The sequence below is a fragment of the Chionomys nivalis genome, chromosome 18, assembly GCF_950005125.1.
Source record: "Chionomys nivalis chromosome 18, mChiNiv1.1, whole genome shotgun sequence".
NCBI lineage: Eukaryota > Metazoa > Chordata > Mammalia > Rodentia > Cricetidae > Chionomys > Chionomys nivalis.
The window spans coordinates 16,254,341-16,272,356 of NC_080103.1; the positions used below are offsets into that span (position 1 = coordinate 16,254,341).

The window sequence follows — 18,016 nt, forward strand, 5'->3', positions numbered from 1 at the left end:
GTGGTCAAGGTGTCTTGTGTCTACATACAGCATGGGACTGAAACACAAGTTCTGGGAGGCACAGCTAGGCCACTTGTAGTCCTCTTGCTTTGTCGTAAGAGACACAAGTTTTAATTTACCTTTAAAAGGATTCTACAGTCAAAAGAGGCTTCTTTGGAACTTATCCCCATGTCGTCTGGCTAGTGTGGCGGCCTACTGGTGGCCTGCTTACCTCAGAGGCGATGGAGGTGAAGCTGCTGCTGAAATGTACGTGCTTATGGATCTCACTGCCGTTGGCGGTCAGGAGCCAGTCCCCAAAGGCCTGTTCTTTGCTATCCGACTGATTGCTGTGGCTCTGGTTGGTCAGGAGCTCGGCCATGTCCCAGTGATACGATGGTGTAGCTCCAATCAGTGCAATGAGGATGGCTTCTGTGGCCACATAGAGCTGAAAGTAAACACATAGAATCCAATGCTGCAGACGTGGGCATTTGCATGAAAAACTTGGGAAGCCTGCAAACCTTGAAAGATACAGTGACTGGGCTAGGGATGTAGCTTAGTTGGTAGAGCACTTGCCTACTGCTGCATAAACCATGCCTGGTACATCACTTCTGTATTCCAGTACTTAGGAGGTAGAAGCAAAAGGATTCAAAATTCAAGTTCATCCCCAGTTACACAGTGAGTTCAAGAAAGCTTAAAATATATGATACCCTAACTTAGGCAGGCAGAGAAGAGAAGGAAGAAGACAGGAAGAGGGGGAAAGGGCTGGAGAGATGGCTCAGCAGTTAAGAGTGCTGGGTCTTCTTCCAGAGGACCCAGATATCATTCCCAGCACCCACAGGGCAGCTCAGAAACATCCACAACCCCAGTTCCAGGGAATCCTATGCCCCTCTCTGACTTCCACAGGCATAAGACATGCATGTAGTATACAAAAATACATGCAGGCAAAACATGCACACACATAAAGTAAAAATAAGTAGCTAAAGAAGATGAGGAGGGAGAGAAAGAAGAAGAGAGGAGGAAGAGAGAGAGGAGGAGGAAAGAAAGGTGTCTTGCTTCTGCATTTTGTTTTGTGTTAGCTAGAAATGGGCTACATAAGAAGCCAGGAAAAAAAGCATGAAGAAGCAGCATCCCATGCTATGAGAGGGCCACCAGCAGTCCACTAGGGAGCACTTTGTGTTTCTTCAGTCAGTTCTCCCTCCACGTCTGGGATGTGTCTGATGCTGCAGGCTCCGTGTGACACTGTAAACACTGGCAGCAAAGCCCACATCAGTGGCTCTGGTTTAAAAGACTGTATTCCAGTTATTTCCGTCTCGGCACAGTGTTTTCACCTCAAATAATCACTTACCTGGAGCTCTCGGCTTTGGACTCATAACCTAAAGAGGACATTGTTTAGGTTATGCAACTCATAACACGTAGAAGGATTCAGAATCTCAGGCATATTCAGATTACAGCTTGTAGCTGTACTATCTTGGTTTAATCCAACCACAACTGTCCACTAACAGAGAAAACAAAGCACCAATTCATTTAAGAAATATTTATTGAATACATAAGCCATCTGCCGATTGCTGTAGATCTGGGGACTTCTCGTAGTTGGGTTTATGGGGTGTTGCGGCCATTCTTTACTGATATGGATATCTATGTTAGCTCTCACTGTTAGATGATTATTTCAGATTTTAAAATTCACTAAGAAAATACATAATTAGTGTTAAAATTACGACAATCTTATTTTAAGAAAATAAGATTCTCCAAAGCCGGGCAGTGGTGGCGCACACCTTTAATCCCAGCACTTGAAAGACAGAGACAGACAGATCTCTGTGAGTTAGAGGCCAGCATGATCTACAGAGTGAGTTCCAGGATAGAGCCCAAAGCTATGGAGAAACCCTGCCTCGAAAAAAAAAAGAGAAAGAAAGAAAGAAAGAAAGAAAGAAAGAAAGAAAGAAAGAAAGAAAGAAAGAAAGAAAGAAAAAAATAAAGGATCCCTGATAACTTTGAACTTGGTCTTAAATTGTATTAAACAGAGTGTCTAAAAAATACAAAGTATGTGATTCCTGTCAGTGTACAGCCACAAATCGACTCCCTGTAAGAGCTACCGAGGAACATGAAGACAGTCAGTCTGTCAGAAGATTCCTGTTTAGTTCACCAAGAACTCTAGCTGGGGGCTTTTTGCACACTGTTCATCAGGGGCATGTTCTGCTCAGTAGACAAGCAGAAGCCCACAGTGGGGTCATTTATCAGTGGTAGGCAATGGAATTAGTCCAGAAGAGAAAAGGAGTCATGACATTTTGTGCATTTCTTAAAAGCTAATGCAAAACCAGGGTTATGACTCTTCCCCTCTTGGTAAGGCTAAGGGGACATAAAGCACTCCCAGACTATTTTGAGTGGATGGACTGTGGACATTTTGGGAGAAGGGCAAAGCTACCATGGATCCACACACTGTGAGATTATTATAAGGTGCAAAGGAAAATATGTTCTTAGGCTTCCATGCTCTCTGGACCTTGTTTGCATACTATTAAGGACATTTTAGAAGAGGAGGCAATCAGCTTATAAAAATAAAAACCTTAATAATCACAAGAACAAATAGATTACACATCTAGCAGTAGCTATAATTACGAAGCCTCTTTCATCCATTTAGTGACTACCCCTCTGATTACTATCTGCTGAAATCTAATTGATGGGTATAAAGAAATGAAAAACACGGGCCGAGGGAACACAGGAGATGACTCAAAGCGCAGCCTTTCATCAGGCAAAACAAACTGGCCATGTTCCCGCTCTACTGTGCCCCCTTCTACGGCTGTGGATTCGGCTCCTCTCCCTGGAGGCACCATCTCCTGTCAGCAACATTAAAATGCTTCCCATCCTCTGAAAGTCAGCCTCATCAACTGGTTTCCTCAGCAGCTCAGCTTCCTCTCCAGTGGCCCAGAAGCTGTGCTCCTGCACATTTGTTCTGTCGGATTCACCTTTTGGCCTCCAAAGTAAATAATCCAGGGTCCCCATATTCAACAGGAGGATGCATAAGTGACCAAGAAGGGCACTAGCGTGTGCTTTTATAATACTGGCTATGTTCCATTCCTAGGAGAGGTCTCTGCTGAATATACATTAGCACATATTATTTTTACCCGGATTGTTCTAGGATAAGCAATATTCTAGAGAAAAGAGAAAATGCTCTAAAGGGTCCTCTCATCTGAGGTGTGCCTCACTATGAAGGTCACTGTTCAGGGGATATACTACAATTTGGGGAAAGCGGTTCAAAATGAAGGGGTGCCATTATATTGCTTTATTTATAGGGAACGATGGAAACCAGCTAATCAGCATGTCTGAAGCAGTGTGACCCCACCTCATTCCTAGCTGTCTGTAAGCAGAATAAGCTTTATTATCTATCTTTCTCATCCCCTCTGCCCTGCTCCCACCTCTCACAATGTCGTCTTGGCCCCTTCTATGAACAAGCATGTGTGTGCATGCATACATGCAGACATATATGTTCAAGGTCCTTAATACATGGGTTCATCATCTTATGTTAACAGAGAGGCTAAAAAACTATGCAGTTCTTCCACGCAGTGCCAGCCAATGGTCATGCTTGGTTTTGCTACTCACCAGGGAGACACAGCAGGCAGGTAGCAGCCATGCTGTGTGATAGACATTATACAAGAGCACCGTGAGATTAGGTCAGCGAGGTGGAGCCCCAAACCCATAGCTACATTAATGTTGGTCTTCCATACTGCGGTACATCCTGGGGTTATATGGGCATAGGAAGTCAAAGGTGACATAAGCAGCCCTGGGATGTATCACCCACACGGAACATAGGGGTGCCTTTCCTCAGTTTGCCATTTTTGACTGTGACACTTTCCCACAGTTCACACATCCGAGTCTGCCCCCCACCAGAGAGCAAAAGCCGTCTCTTGTTCTTTACTATCACTCGGCCACTACCATGTGCACACTCACCCCCATTTTTGTCTAATGAAATCACACCTATCAGCGAAGGTGCTTTAGGGACGCAGTAAAGAAACCGCCATCTATTCTCCTTCCACGTGGGACGAACAGCATCTCACACAAATCATTATCTCCTCCGGCTCCAGCTCCGGGACGAACAAGTGCCACAGATGGCTGGATTCCTCCCATCCTGCCCCTCACCCCAGTGTAATTACAACAACAAAAATGACTCAAGGGTATTGAAAATTTAAGTGTCTCAAAGTGAAGGTTTCTAAAGTAATTTTGTAGCAACACCATTATGGGCTTTCATAATATTTCCCAGGAAACCACCCTAAACCTAGACTGTGAAGTCATGGTTATGTCTGGCATTTACTTTGTGAGTCGGAACAAGAGACGGGGCAATTAAAAACCATTCAAGGGTTCCTCTAGCCACAATGAGAGTGGCTTCACCTAACTTTGGGGGCAGATCCTTTTCAGGGGAGCAGAAAGGACAAAAATCAAAGTTGATTTCATTGCTGGCATTTTATGCACTTAGGACTCAGCTGTTTAACTGGTCAGCCAGAAGCACTGTGTGGATAAGCCCCTACTCGTGAAAGCAAGACCACATGCTCGGTGGCTGGAGCAGAGAGCATTATTAGCTATTGACTGAGGGACTTGCTGAGGGGATGTATTTGAGAGGTTTAAAGTGTGAAATGCACACATCCTAAATCACCGGTGCCTCTCCTCTCTCCTCTCATCCATCTACGCTGCATCACCAGCTCAGACTCCCGAAACTCCTCAGCAAACTGCTCTGGTCAGATCAATGGGTGCAGGATTATCTTCCTATGACCCACTTGCTAACTATCTCGCACACAAGCGGTCTGCACTGGCCTACTCACTCCCAGGCGTGATTTACCATGAGCTGCGAGGGCACACAGGTCTTAACCTGAGCCTGAGGCTTAGCCACAGTCACGCTCTCTAAACTTCACGACTTCTTGAAGGACAACTGGATCTTAACGGTATGTCTTTGCCCATGCCCTCCTATCTAACCAGCCTCTCCGGAGGGTCCAAAGGGGATGCTTCTCTGCTGAACAGTAAGTAGTACAGTACTATGCCAGCAGTGTGACCCAGGACTTCCCAGACTTTAATCAGCAGAGACAGGTCAGGGTGAAGACACACTGTCTCTTACCAGCTCCAAAAATAGACTCTGTGTCACTTGGTTACTTGTTTTTTTAATGGAGTGTATGTGTGCATGCGTCTTTGTGAATGTATGCCACGTGGTGCGTGAGTGTGTGTGTGTGTGTGTGTGCGTCTACGTGTCAGTGGAGACCAGAAGAGGTAGTTGTGAGCTGTCTCATATGGGTGCTGAGGAGCAAACTCAGGTCCAGCACTTGCAGGGACACCACATGACAGAGTTTGGAAGAAACTGAATTTATTCTAGGATATTTTCAAGAATTTCTAAGAAGTGTGCTACCCTCCTCTAACTAGAGTATTGCTTGTGCCAAGAGTTCCTTCCCCTAAGCTTTAACTAACTCCCCAGCAGTCTGCCTGTACCTCTCCCAGAGTGACATACACAACTTTTCCCTGGAGGAACAGCGAGGGCTCCTAACTTTTGAGTCGCCGCTCCAGCTCCATCAGATATGCACTGTAGCACAGGTATGAGGTATTCTCCACTTCTGAAATGGTGTTTTCCAGCTAATATGACCTTCAAATTTCTCTCTAAACCTAAGCTTCGTCCTTCTGAAGGCTGCAGTAAAGCTCAGTCTCCTCCCTTACTGTCAATGGCTCGGTGCATTACTTACTGGGAAATTGGTGTTCTGATGACCATGTGTTAACTCTAACTTTTTAAAGACCTGTAAAGAAAGTAACATTTGCCGGGCAGTGGTGGCACACGCCTTTAATCCCAGCACTCGGGAGGCAGAGGCAAAGGCAGAGGCAGAGGCAGAGGCAGAGGCAGAGGCAGAGGCAGAGGCAGAGGCAGAGGCAGAGGCAGAGGCAGAGGCAGAGGCAGAGGCAGAGGCAGAGGCAGGCAGATCTCTGTGAGTTTGAGGCCAGCCTGGTCTACAAGAGCTAGTTCCAGGACAGGCTCCAAACCTACAGAGAAACCCTGTCTTGAAAAACCAAAGAGAGAGAGAGAGAGAGAGAGAGAGAGAGAGAGAGAGAGAGAGAGAGAGAGAGAGAGAGAGAGAGAGGAAAGTAACATTCATACATTCATGCCGATCTATATCCCTCTAAACACCCTGTGTACCACTGTTAGAACAGCATACATATGTACGTTCAAACTAATTCTTTACAGAATGGTATGGCAGAAAGGTAATCAAACCCAGTGATCTGGGCCAGGCGTGATGGCACGCGCCTTTAATCACAACACTTGGTGTGACAGAGGCAGGAGGATCTCTGTGAGTTCAAGGTCAGCCAAGGCTACGTACTGAGACCTTGTCAGAAAAATAAGCATAAAAACAAACAAATAAATTAAAACAATAAAAAACAAGCCAACAAAACTGGTTCTGACATTTCATTTTTATCTTACTACTTACTAAGATTCTGAGGAAATTCTCTTATTGGTTGGTACCTATTTCTCTCTTTCAAGTTACATGAGGGTGGTCAGGGAAAAGTGTATGCCATAGTGTATAAGGATTGGACTGCTGCAGGGTGAGGTAAAGCTTGGGGGCAGGAATCCTTGGCAAAAACACTAGGCCAGTCAGAGGAGGGAGAGCTAAGAGAACACTGCTTAGGCTTCCAGGGAAACATCCTAGAGTTAACTCAAGTTTCTTCCAGACTCCATTGTGCGATGTCCCTGCAAGTGCCATTGGTCTGTTTTCTATGTGCTATATTCATGAGTTTCTTCTAAATCAATTCAATTTCTAAAGTTTTATCCCATTTGTACTTATTCTGCAGGGAGAGTGTTAGTATGGAGGTCAGAGGACAAGTTGTAAGACGATTTGGTTCTCTTCTTCTACCGTGTGGGTCCAGGGAATCGAACTCGGGGCTTCAGGCTTAGTACTAGGCACCTTACCTGGCTGAACTAACTTACCAGCCCTCAATTCAAATTTGTTTGCAAGTAAATCAACATAAAAGTACAATTTGTTATCAATACAGTTGTCATTTGACAGATGGAACTCCCAAAGATACCTACAGCATCACTAAGTCAAGTGCTGTCTAGGATGTTCTTGTCTAAGAGGACCACAAAGAGATATTACAAGCAAGATCGGGGGAGGAGGTGTGGATGTGAAGGGCAGCTATTTTTTGTTTTGTGCTGAATTGGGGTGGTTGCTTTTGTGTTTCACGTTCACTGCCATACATTAGCTGGTTCAAGTCGACCAGCACAGCAGCCAGGCCTGCAAGCACTCCTTCGTCCAGATCTGCTTTACCTGCTCTGATTTCTTGGCCAGGCAAATGTTTAAGTCTATGATCAGAGGCATCTTTTTCATTGAGAAGGCAGGCAGTGGGAATGGCACAGACTCTAGTCAGTTCTGACAGGCTTCTGACCATCTCCTCCATTCCCTACAGCCTGCCCTGCCAACTCTGAGCCCCAACACCACACACCAGCTCCTGTAACAATGCATGATCAGATCTCCACAGGGCAGTTATTCATTAATTAGTGCATAATTTCACATTTTAGGTGTTATTTGTCCTGCCTTACACGCTAAATTACAACACAATCTTAAACAAATATGGAAAAATATTAGTATCATTCAACCTGAAAATAAGTACATAAGGTGTTTTTGAATTACTCTCTACATTATTTGAAGTGCTTTAAAATTATTTTAAAATATTTCAATAGAATGAATAACAAATACAGTGAAATAAAGAAGTGTTTTTAAGTGATGTTTTCTCCCTGTTTGAGAAGAAGAGTGCCCATCAACAGGCAAGAGGTAAAGTCCAGAACAAAGAAGGGCCCAGCACCACAGGGTGTGGTTCTGAAAACGAGAAACTGATAAGCAGGCTAAGATATGGTCCTATAACAAGGATCGTATGCTGCAGTTGTTAAAAATAAAATAGGAAGTGTTGATTTGTTACTACTGTAACAGGTTCCCAACCTTAGCACAACCGATGCCATGTGGAAAGCACCATTCTGACCTTAGAACCCAGCAGTCAGGCCCCCACACCTGCCAAAACAGGAACAAAGACCAAATCCACCAAAGACCTAGTCCATAGTTTCAGGACCCAGTAATGTCCCTAAGTGTATCAACCTTGCCTTCGGGCTTCTTGTTAACTGTTCTTGGTAATCAAAGTGTGTCAGCTAGGATGTGATGGGTTGTGCATAAAGGGAAAAGGACACCGAGGCTTGGGGCTTCATGATTTGGGCAAGTTCCCTGTGCAGCTGCTGGCTGGCAATCTAGACTTTCTATTGGGTTTTAAGGGTGTCTGTGTGTGTTCTCTGGTGGCATTACCTCTCAACATTAGCAAGGCGTCTAAACATCGCCAAGAGACAAAACTTGGCAGTAATATACATTTCTGCAAAAGAAGGGCTATATGCATATTTACTTAATAAAAATTCTAAAGGGATATACACCAAACTGTGACTCTGGTAGGTCCTTTAAAGAACTGTTTTGTTTTTCTTTCTTTTCTCTACAATCTCTCTTTTTTTTCCTCTACCTGTGTGCCTTTCAGTTTGATTACCTACTGGTCACAAAATAGCTTCCAACTGTCGTAAGAACACAATCTAGTGTTCTAAAAACCTCAAGGTCTACAAATTATGCCAATTACTACTACTACTTCCAACTGGAATCCACAGGGATAGCTATAAATGTTTCTTTAATTAATTTGTTTGGCTCTATACTGGACTCATAGTCATGTTGATCAGATAAAGTATTGACTGCTAAAGACTAGGGATATACCTCCAAATCTGCAAAGCAAACTTTTGTGGGCAGCCACCTCCAAAGGCAGGGTGTGGACTGAGAGTCATTTGCATAGCTCACTCAACCGTGCTGCAGCAGAGATAGCATGCCAGGGCCAGAGTTCTTTCTACTCCAGTCACATCATCTGCTCTCCCATTCATAATGACTTCTTTTGTGCTTCCTTGGAAGGTGACACCTGCTCTGTCAAGGAGCTGTGGGTGGCCTTGCCAAGCATGCTCCTGAGATCTAAATGCTGTGGAAGCATCAGACTAGATGCTTTCCAAACCACACTCCACTTCTGAAATATCCCAGATCCTAAGAAGCCCCCTATACTGCCTGGAGCCTCTTGTATCTCTACTGCCTCCCCAAGAGGAAGGTATCTAAAGGACTCGCAACTTTATCAATGCTATACACCTGGGCAGGCCAAGGCAACCATTGTTCCTGAGAATGTAACTGAAGCAAGTATGGCTCATGGTCCCCCACTTAAAGTGGTATAAACAATCGGCCAAAAGTCTCCAGGTCATCATGACCTTCAGGAGGCCTGCAATGGCTATCCTTGGTTGTCAACTTGACTACATCTGGAATTAACTAAAACCCACGTGGCTGGGTACATTGGTGAGGAATATTTTTTTTCTTAATTAAGTCATTAGAAGTGGAAAGAGCCTCTTTTAATCCAGATCTTTTGAACTGGGAAGATCCACCTTTAGTCTGGGCCACACCTGTTGGCAGCCTATAGAAAGGACTCGGAAGGAGGAAGTTTTTGCTTTTCACCGTTTGCTCTTGCTTTTGCTGGCAAGTTCATTCCTTTACTGGTATTTCTTTGAGCTTCTGAAGACCAGCTGAGACATCTAGCCTCAGCAACTGAACAACTATACTAGATTCTTGGACCTTTGTTGGCTATTGTTGGACTAACTGGATCACAGCCTGTAAGCCATTCTAATAAATCATATACATATATATGATATATATCAAAAATAGAAAGGTAGATATTCATTCTATAAGTTCTGTTCCTCTACAGAACCCAGACTAATACAAGGCTCAACCAAGTTCTAAATTCAGAAGCAACATAAAACTTATCCCAATTCACAGAGAACCCTGGTGGTGAGCCATTATGTTTCGGAGTCACCATTAGAAAGCTCTTGCTAGGTACAAATAGGTTTTCTTCATGGCTGACCCCCTAGCTATGAACAGATTCTCTTCATGTCTGAAGCCCTGTGTTGCTGCAGACTGGGCTTAGACTATGGTTCACTAAGGGTTTTATTAATGCTTACGGTATGCCCCTCATCGCTTGTTTATAACAGGACTTCAGAAGAACCAGTTATCTCAACTGGAGGAAGGGACATGGTGACAGAGACAGCCCACACCTACAAGACAATCACCCACTGCCAGTAACACTCTGAAACCTGGCAAATAATGACTATATGTCAATCATGGGTTAGTGAGCTATCAAGATCATGGGCTTGGAACTCTTCCTTAACAAACTACAAGGAACTAGGTCCATCATTAATGCATTTATGGGAGGACTGGTGTGGGCCAGAGATCAGCCGTAAAACTCTGGCATAGAAAGCACAAGGCTCTGGGGTTGGATCTTCAGCTGGCAGTTGGGGAGTAAAGTGTACAGGAAAGTTAACAGATCCTGACCCAGAATGCTGTCTTTTCAGTACCACATTCAAGAAAATTTTATTCTAAGTTGGTGGACACCTGGCTAAGCAAGTGAGAAGACACTAGCATAGGAAAAGGAGGGTGGACAGAGAGGTGGTTCGAAAAGATTGGTTGCCCAGAAAGGGAGTGTATACTTGGAATTCCTGGTTAGACAGACTATTGTCAAAGAAACCATTCTACAAAGATCAGACATCGCAGTTACAAGTCTGTTTCTCTGTATTAACTAATTTTTATTCTGCTCAGAGAAGGCTTTCCATATATCATCGCTGGAACCATTTTTCTGGCTGGTGGTGAAAGCGACTGAGTAATGAGTAAGTCAGCTTTTACCTCGCTGCCTCCCTTCCTGCAGCAGCATCACTGAAATGTTAAAGCAACTTGTAGGCTCTGCTTAGATCCATGTCCAGTCAGCACTTCCCTTGGAACAACACCATCACACCTTAACTACTGGCTTAGCTATCAGCCTTCCTCATCATACCCCACTTCATGCCAGGAATGCAAGACTCCTGGGTAGGGAGCTGGCTAGCTTCACCTTCCAGCCCTGACGCTAGGGATCAAATCCAGAATCTTGCAAATGCTAGGGATTTACCACCGACCTGCATCCCAGGGACTAAGTAGCTCATGCTACCCTTGAATATGCCTGAAAGGAGAGGCATCCTCCTGTTTCAGTTTCCACAGTGTTGGGATGACAAGAGAGCACCTCTAAGGCCCCCTAGAATCAAGTTTGAGGTTGAGATGTGCAATTGGGTTCTGAGAATTCTATACAATAAACCACACTATATGTAGATGGTATTATTTCCCAACAGCATCAGACCAAAGCTGGCCTCAGCGCTGAATAACCCAGTAGAGCTTAAAACCACAGAGAACTGAATCCCGTGGTAAGTCCCCTCGAGCTCAGAGAGGGCCTCCAGATCCGACCTTTTGTGGATCCACACCATCTATCTGTCTTAGACAGCAAGGTGGTAGAGCCACGGGTTAGGGTACCGACTCCCTTTCATTTTTTGCAGCAGATCGCAGGTAAAGGTTTTTGTCCCTTAACTAGCTCTGGCGTTTTTGTGTCAGTGCTCCAGGTGACAGGCTGGGAGAGCTCAGTGGCTGGCCCGCCAGTGCGGGGCGCCCGACCCCTCCCGCCCTGCCCTCACGCGGTACCTGGGGCCCCAGCCGGGAGGGCCTGGTGGGCCATGGGCAGCCGGGGACTCACCTGCAGCAGCACGGCCAGCAGGAAGCACAAGTACATCTGGTAGAGGCCCATCTCGCCCACCGCCTGGAACGCCTCCTCCACCTCCATGGCGGGCTGGCGGCTGAGGACCTGGCCGCCACCGCGCCTGAGGATCAGGCTCAGAGGGGGCTGAGAACCGGGACGGGAGGGGAGGCAGGAAGGGAGGGAGGACGGGACCAAATGAGAGGGAGGGAGGACCTCGCCGGGCGGAGAGGAAGAGAGGGAGGATCGGGCCAGGCGGGAGGGAGGGAGCACCGGGCCGACCGGGGCCCAGGCGGGGACCGAGGACCGGGCCGACCGGGGTGGAGGACCCGGCGGGGTTCAGGTCCAGGCCCAAGGCCAGGCCGGACGCTGCTGCCGACTGACCACGTCCCGTCCCGGGGCGCCCCGGAGATGCTCGGCTGGTCTCTCGGGCGAGGCCTCCCCGCTTCCTGTCAGAAGTGACAGGAATTTTTGGGGCGAGCGGTTGGCTGGCGCGCGGAAGGGAAAGAGGAAGTGGGTGCGGCGCGGGCGGCCACGGGGATTCACGGGAGGGGCCGGGAGCTCCACGCCGCGTCCCGCGGGGTTCGCCCCTTCGCACGAAGCAGAGGAAGGCCACGGACAAGGGACAGACAGGGCAGGTGGTCACGGTCGGTCGCCAAGGTCTGTCAGTGGAGTTTGCATGGAGAGGTGTGAGGACAGATTATTACCAGTGTTTGTCCCCCTCATGCCCCTACTCCTAAACCTGTTTTGTTTTTAGCGGTTGCTTACTATTCAAAGCAGCTAATCAAGCCGTTCTCAACCTGTGGGTCAGGACCTTTCAAAGGCTGAAAGGCCCTTCTACAAGAATCACATATCAGATATTTGCATTACAGTTTATAGCAGTGTCAGAGACATAATTGTATGGTTGAGGTCACCACAAGGCGAGGAACCGTATTAATGGGTCGTAGCGTTCGGAAGGTTGAGAACCATTGATCAAAACCATAACTCAACTTGCCTGTTGATGTTATAAAATACTGTGACAGATGCAACCAAGGGAAGAAAGTTTATTTGGCTCACATTTCTAGTTACAGTCTATTATTGCGGGGAAGTCAAGGCACCAGGAACTTTAGCAGCTAGTAATAGGAAGACAGGGTCTTCCTATTTAGCTTTTGCAGCCTGAAACTTGATATGTAGACTAGACTGGTCTGCCTCTGCCTCCTGAGTGCTGGGATTAAACACATATACCACTGCTGCAGGTCTTTTAGTAGGAGAATAACTCTCTCTCTATTTATTGTGAAGTATATAGTCAAACTTATTTCTGCCACCCCATTCTGTGTTTCTTTTTAACTTTCTTGACCATCGGTTGGATTATTATATTTATTTTAAGACAAGGTCTCACTATGTAGCCCTGGCTGGCCTAGAACCCGCTTTGTAGACCAGGATGAACTTCAACTCAGAAATGCACCTGCTTCTGCCTCCTGAGTGCTGGGATTATATCTACTTTTGTAATCTGTCTTCCTTTTGCTACTCTGGGAGCTATGGATCACATCACTATTTTGGAAGTTACATCTACATTTTTAACACCTACATAAGCATGCACTTTTCCACAATGTTTATATCTATACCTTCTATATAGATAGAACCTGTATATTCTCTTTGCAAAGTGACTAAGAACCTATACAAGGTTTCAGGAATTTGTGTCTGAGAAAACTCTGGAGAACATAATCATGTCAGGTTCCGGAAGTGTTTGATAAATATTATCAGCTTGACAAGTTTTAAAATTACCTAGGAGACAACCTTCTGGATGTGTCTGTGAGGTTATTTTTAGGAAGACTTAACAGAAGTGAATGTTTAGCAAATGTGGGCTCCATCTCAGTATGAAGGAAAACAGAGCATAATGTACTAGTCTTAGTTTGTCTGCTCCCAAATCTCTAACCCAATGACTCAAGGCTCATGTGAAGGGTTTGGGTTAGGAAAAACAGGAATTTTTATCACTAATTATCCTTAACATAGAAATGATAAGGCAAAAACAACTGTTTTTTTTTTTTTATTGTAATGATGGTGTATTACTTAACAGGCCAAGCCCACACTCTCTTAATAACAAACTGGGAATTGATGGGTCGGCTTACAGATTTTGTGTGTGTGGACAGAAGAGAATGATTACATTTAACAGGAAAGATGATCTGTGATTGTGTTGCCCTGTGGGATATTAATTCACTCGGTGCCTAATCTAGCAACAGCACTCTGACATTCAAGCTTTGTGTGCAAGCGTTCATTCAAAGGCTGCGGGGCCATCTTTGTCTCCCTCCAGTTCCCTCATCAGTGCTCAAGTCACGCGAAATCTTAACAAGGCTTCATTCCATTCTGGACCAAGAGACACGTTTCTCTGTGTAGCCGGGTCTGTCCTGGCACTCGCTCTGTAGACCAGGCTAGCCTCAAACTCAGAGATCCAGAAACAATGTGTATTTAACTTTAAACCTTTTTCTTTGACATCATGAAATGTTTAAGTGAGAAAAAATTAAAATTAACATTATATATGACATACAGTTAAATTAATATATTTTTATGTAGAAGGTGGACTCTTGCATCCTATACCCAAATACTGAAACATTTTAAATTGACTAAAGCCTGTTCTGTATAGTCCCTGTTTTAAATCATTCACACACACACACACATATATATATACATACATACATACACACATACATATATATGGACACACAGGCCAGAAGAAGAAAAGGTCTTCTGAAAATAGTAGCAGGAAGACTTCCTGGGCCGGTGAAAGGCCAACAGTCAGCACTCAGAAGCTGGGCACTGCCCTACCTGCTCTAAATTGGAGAGATCTGATTTCAATAATCTAAATTTGGCAACAGTCAGCTGGAAAACACATGTAAGAGCAGTGGGAAAATGAAAGCAAGACCCATTGGAGATCTTAACTGTGCAGAACGACAGAATGGAGAAACAAAGTCAGACCTAAAGTGGTCAGCCCAAACTGTAGAGATGACATTTGCAAATTCAGTCAGGGTGAAACCACGCATCACCTTCACACTGGGCCCTGAAAGCCAGACTCAAAGATTGGGACGCTGTCAACTGAGGGAGGACCCTAACTGTGGAGTAGGTTTCTGGCAGAAGGTGGGACCAAAGGCCATTGCTCTGTTAAATGAATGTTGTCCCTTTAAGATCCTGCCCTCCCCCTCCCCTCTTAACCCAGCCAGGCCCCTGCTGTGTTTCCATGCCCTAATTTACAGTTAGTGGCAGAGCCTTTGAGCATGCGCTCAGGAAGGAGCCAGACTAATTAAAGCTCTCCTGAGGATCAAGGTATTGCATCTGTGGCTCTCCGCGATGAGTTCCATTTTGAGCACACATTTCCCCCTCTGACCTTCAGTCCCCTCACCTCATTTTGATTTTCCTTAAGTCTTTCTTTTTCTACCATCATTTTATAATACCCGTATCTTCTGTTTATAAATCAGGAATGATACACATTGATTTTTTTTAATAATTAAAAAATTTGAACAATGTTTGGAATATAGTGTCTATTAAATACCCTTCGGTTCATGAGAGGAAAGAAAGAGATCAGCCTTGAAGCAGATGTAATCTATCATTGGCTCAGTGGTAATTTGGTGTCCCAGATGACTACTGAAGTTTGGTCTATGAGATAACAGATTTAGTGTATGGTGAGCACTCTAAGCAAGCGACATATACCCAGGGGTACAACTGTCTCTCTTTCATCTGAAGAACATTTTCCTCTGGGGATGGGGGCACCAAACCTTTATTCACACTGAGATAACACTGTATTGTGAGCAGTGTGCCATAGCAACTTACCTTGATAAAGACAGCGAGTCTACAAGTATCTGTGTCAGCAGTAAATTGACCCCCCAAAAATCCATATACCATAAATGATAGGAGGGAACAGGCCACAAGGGAGCCAATAGTATTCCCAGATAGACGTCTAGGATGCCTACGAGGAAAAGGCAGGAAAACAAGGGAGAAAGAAGAAAACAGGATCTCCGGTGGGATGGGTGCCTCTCTTGTCTAGGCTCTTGAAGCAGCAACTTTCATTCACAAGCCACTGTCAAGTGGGTGAAAAACCTTAAAACGGACCCCCCAGTTAATATGGAGAAACTGGCCATTTCTGGGTCTCTAGCCTTAGCAGTAAAATCAGAGTATAAACAGAGCTATGCTGAGATCCAGGAGAGAGATGAAATATGAGGAAAGTAGTCATTAATTATGCTTGAATTTAGATAGTAGAGTGTTTTGCTTGCTAAGAGTCTAATTTTACATGTTGTCCAAGAGGCACGGAGCCTAGATAATAGGGTATTCATTTAATTCACCAGATTCATCCCTGAGTGCCCATCTTTAATGAAAACGTCAATGTTGCTGCTGTTTTTATTATTGCTGCTGCTGCTGCTGCTGCTGCTGTTTCTTGCATTGAAGAGTTCTATAAGTAGGGGAAAGAGACTGAAATGATGAATTTGTTATACTCATGGGCTCCATAAATTGAGGTTATGATTCAATTGGATGGATGAAAATTTGCCCTGTATAGAAGTAAATGCTTCACAGTTTCCCAGTATCAAATGTGGAGACTTACTGGAATTAGCCCAAGCCAGCACAGCTGGTGGAGTATCGCACAAGGGTGAAAATCACCCACATATCACTGAGCTGACCACCATCGGTTTATAAATCGAGAACAGCAATGTTATTGCTTTTAGGAAACAGAAATTTCTGTAGGTTTCAGAGGATAGAGTTTAATATGCTTGGTCTACTCAGGCTCAGAAATAAAGTGTCATGATTCTGAGAACCTCCCATGTTTTCCCATCATTGCAGCATTGCTGATCGCCCACTCAGTAACAGCTAGTACGCTGTGGTAGTAACAAAAGCGTTCAACCAGGTAAAGTCCTTATCTTGTTGGGCTCTGATGTGGGTTTCCCCTCTGTATGCTGTGAATATGTTTTATTACCATTGGTTAATAAAGAAGCTGTTTCGGCCAATGGCTTAGCAGAGTAAAGCCAGGCAGGAAATCTAAACAGAGATATAGAGAAAGAGTAGGTGGAGTCAAGGAGACACCATGCAGCAGCTGAAGAAGAAAGATGCTGGAACGCCAGAAACTTATCAGTAGGCCACAGCCTCATGGCGATACACAGATTAATAGAAATGGGTTAATTTAAGGTATAAGAGCTAACTAGAAATACGCCCGAGACATTGGCCAAACAGCATTGTAATTAATATACTTTCTGTGTGACTTTTGGGGTCTGGGAGGCCGGGAAACAAATGAGCAATCTCCGACTACAGAGCTCGCTTAGACTCCTGGTTAGGACCTCCTCTTCCTGGCAGTTCTGAATGGGATAGATGGTTGAGAGCAAGGAAGAGGAAGAAGTTGTAGCTTAGGAGAACTACAGAGTCTCTCTGTTATCTGAACATGAAATCAATCCCAAATCAAAACAGCAGCCAAAGCAGATTGTAAAGGAGGATGGTACCCATTAAGTCTTCTTTGATTCAATGGCTCTGTTCCCTAGGGTTATGTACCACAGAAGAGTGAATTGGGATCTTCTCCCCTGTGGTGGAAGTTTACTATAAAGTTATATTAATACACAAATTCACAAAGAGAATTTACATGATTTTCCAAACCAAATTAATCCTTAATTTACTGCCTTATAGCTATTTGAGCCAAAAGATCATATTGCATTTTAAACAATACAAACTCATTGTCTTTCTCAGTCTTCATTTACATAAGAAGGATAACTTGCTCTCAGCCAAATGGAGCAAATCAAGTCCTCCTGTAACTTCTCCAACCAACAACTTTGAATATTCTCAGTGCCATTTTCAGTTCTACAGATAATCTGCCATAGCCAACATTCTTTCTTTATTGATTTTTTTGATAAAGTATATTTTGATTATGATTTTCCTTCCCGAAACCTCCCAGATCCCCTTCATCCCTCTACCCACCCAACTTTATCTTTTTCCTCATCTCTCTCTTTTAAACAAACACACAAACAAACAAACAAACAAATAACACATACACAGACCCCACAAAAAAGGAAATCAAACAAGCAAAAGACCAATAAGACAAAGAAATGTCTAAACAAAGAAAAATCAAACAAAAAGTCTACAAAAATACTGTTGAGTTTGTTTTGGGTTGGCCAACTACGCCTGGGTGTGAGGCCTGCCCTGAATATAATTAATATACCCAATGAGACTCAATTGGAGGAAACTGATTTTTCCTTTGCCCTATCACCCACTCTCAGTGCTGGGACCCATCTGTCTTGAGCCTGTATGGGCCTTGTAGGTGTCCCCAGTCTTTGTGAGTTCATGTGTGCATCAGCCTTGTTGTGTCTGGAATACACTGTTTTCTTGGCGTCAGCCATTGTCTTTGGTTCTTAAAATCTTTCTGCCTCCTCTTCTGCATAGATCCCTGAGCTTTAAAGGGAGGGCTTTGATGAAGACATCACACTTA

The 18,016-nt window shown here is 44.6% G+C and overlaps 1 protein-coding gene across 2 annotated transcripts in view; it reads right to left on the bottom strand.

Annotated features, from left to right (window-relative positions):
- Positions 1-12,189, bottom strand: part of Slc22a15 (solute carrier family 22 member 15) — a 56,569-nt gene extending 44,380 nt beyond the window's left edge. Inside the window, exons 1-2 of one of the 2 annotated variants that reach the window (XR_009058637.1) lie at positions 11,587-12,189; positions 212-424 (exon numbers count right to left, since the gene is read on the bottom strand). Coding sequence is in view for 1 of the 2 variants with exons in the window: in XM_057793689.1 (XP_057649672.1) it covers positions 212-424; positions 11,587-11,673 (300 nt within the window). In the remaining variant the exon portion in view is untranslated. The remainder of the gene's footprint in view (positions 1-211; positions 425-11,586) is intronic. The other variant, XM_057793689.1, reaches the window with a different exon arrangement.
- Between the last annotated feature and the right edge of the window lie 5,827 nt (positions 12,190-18,016).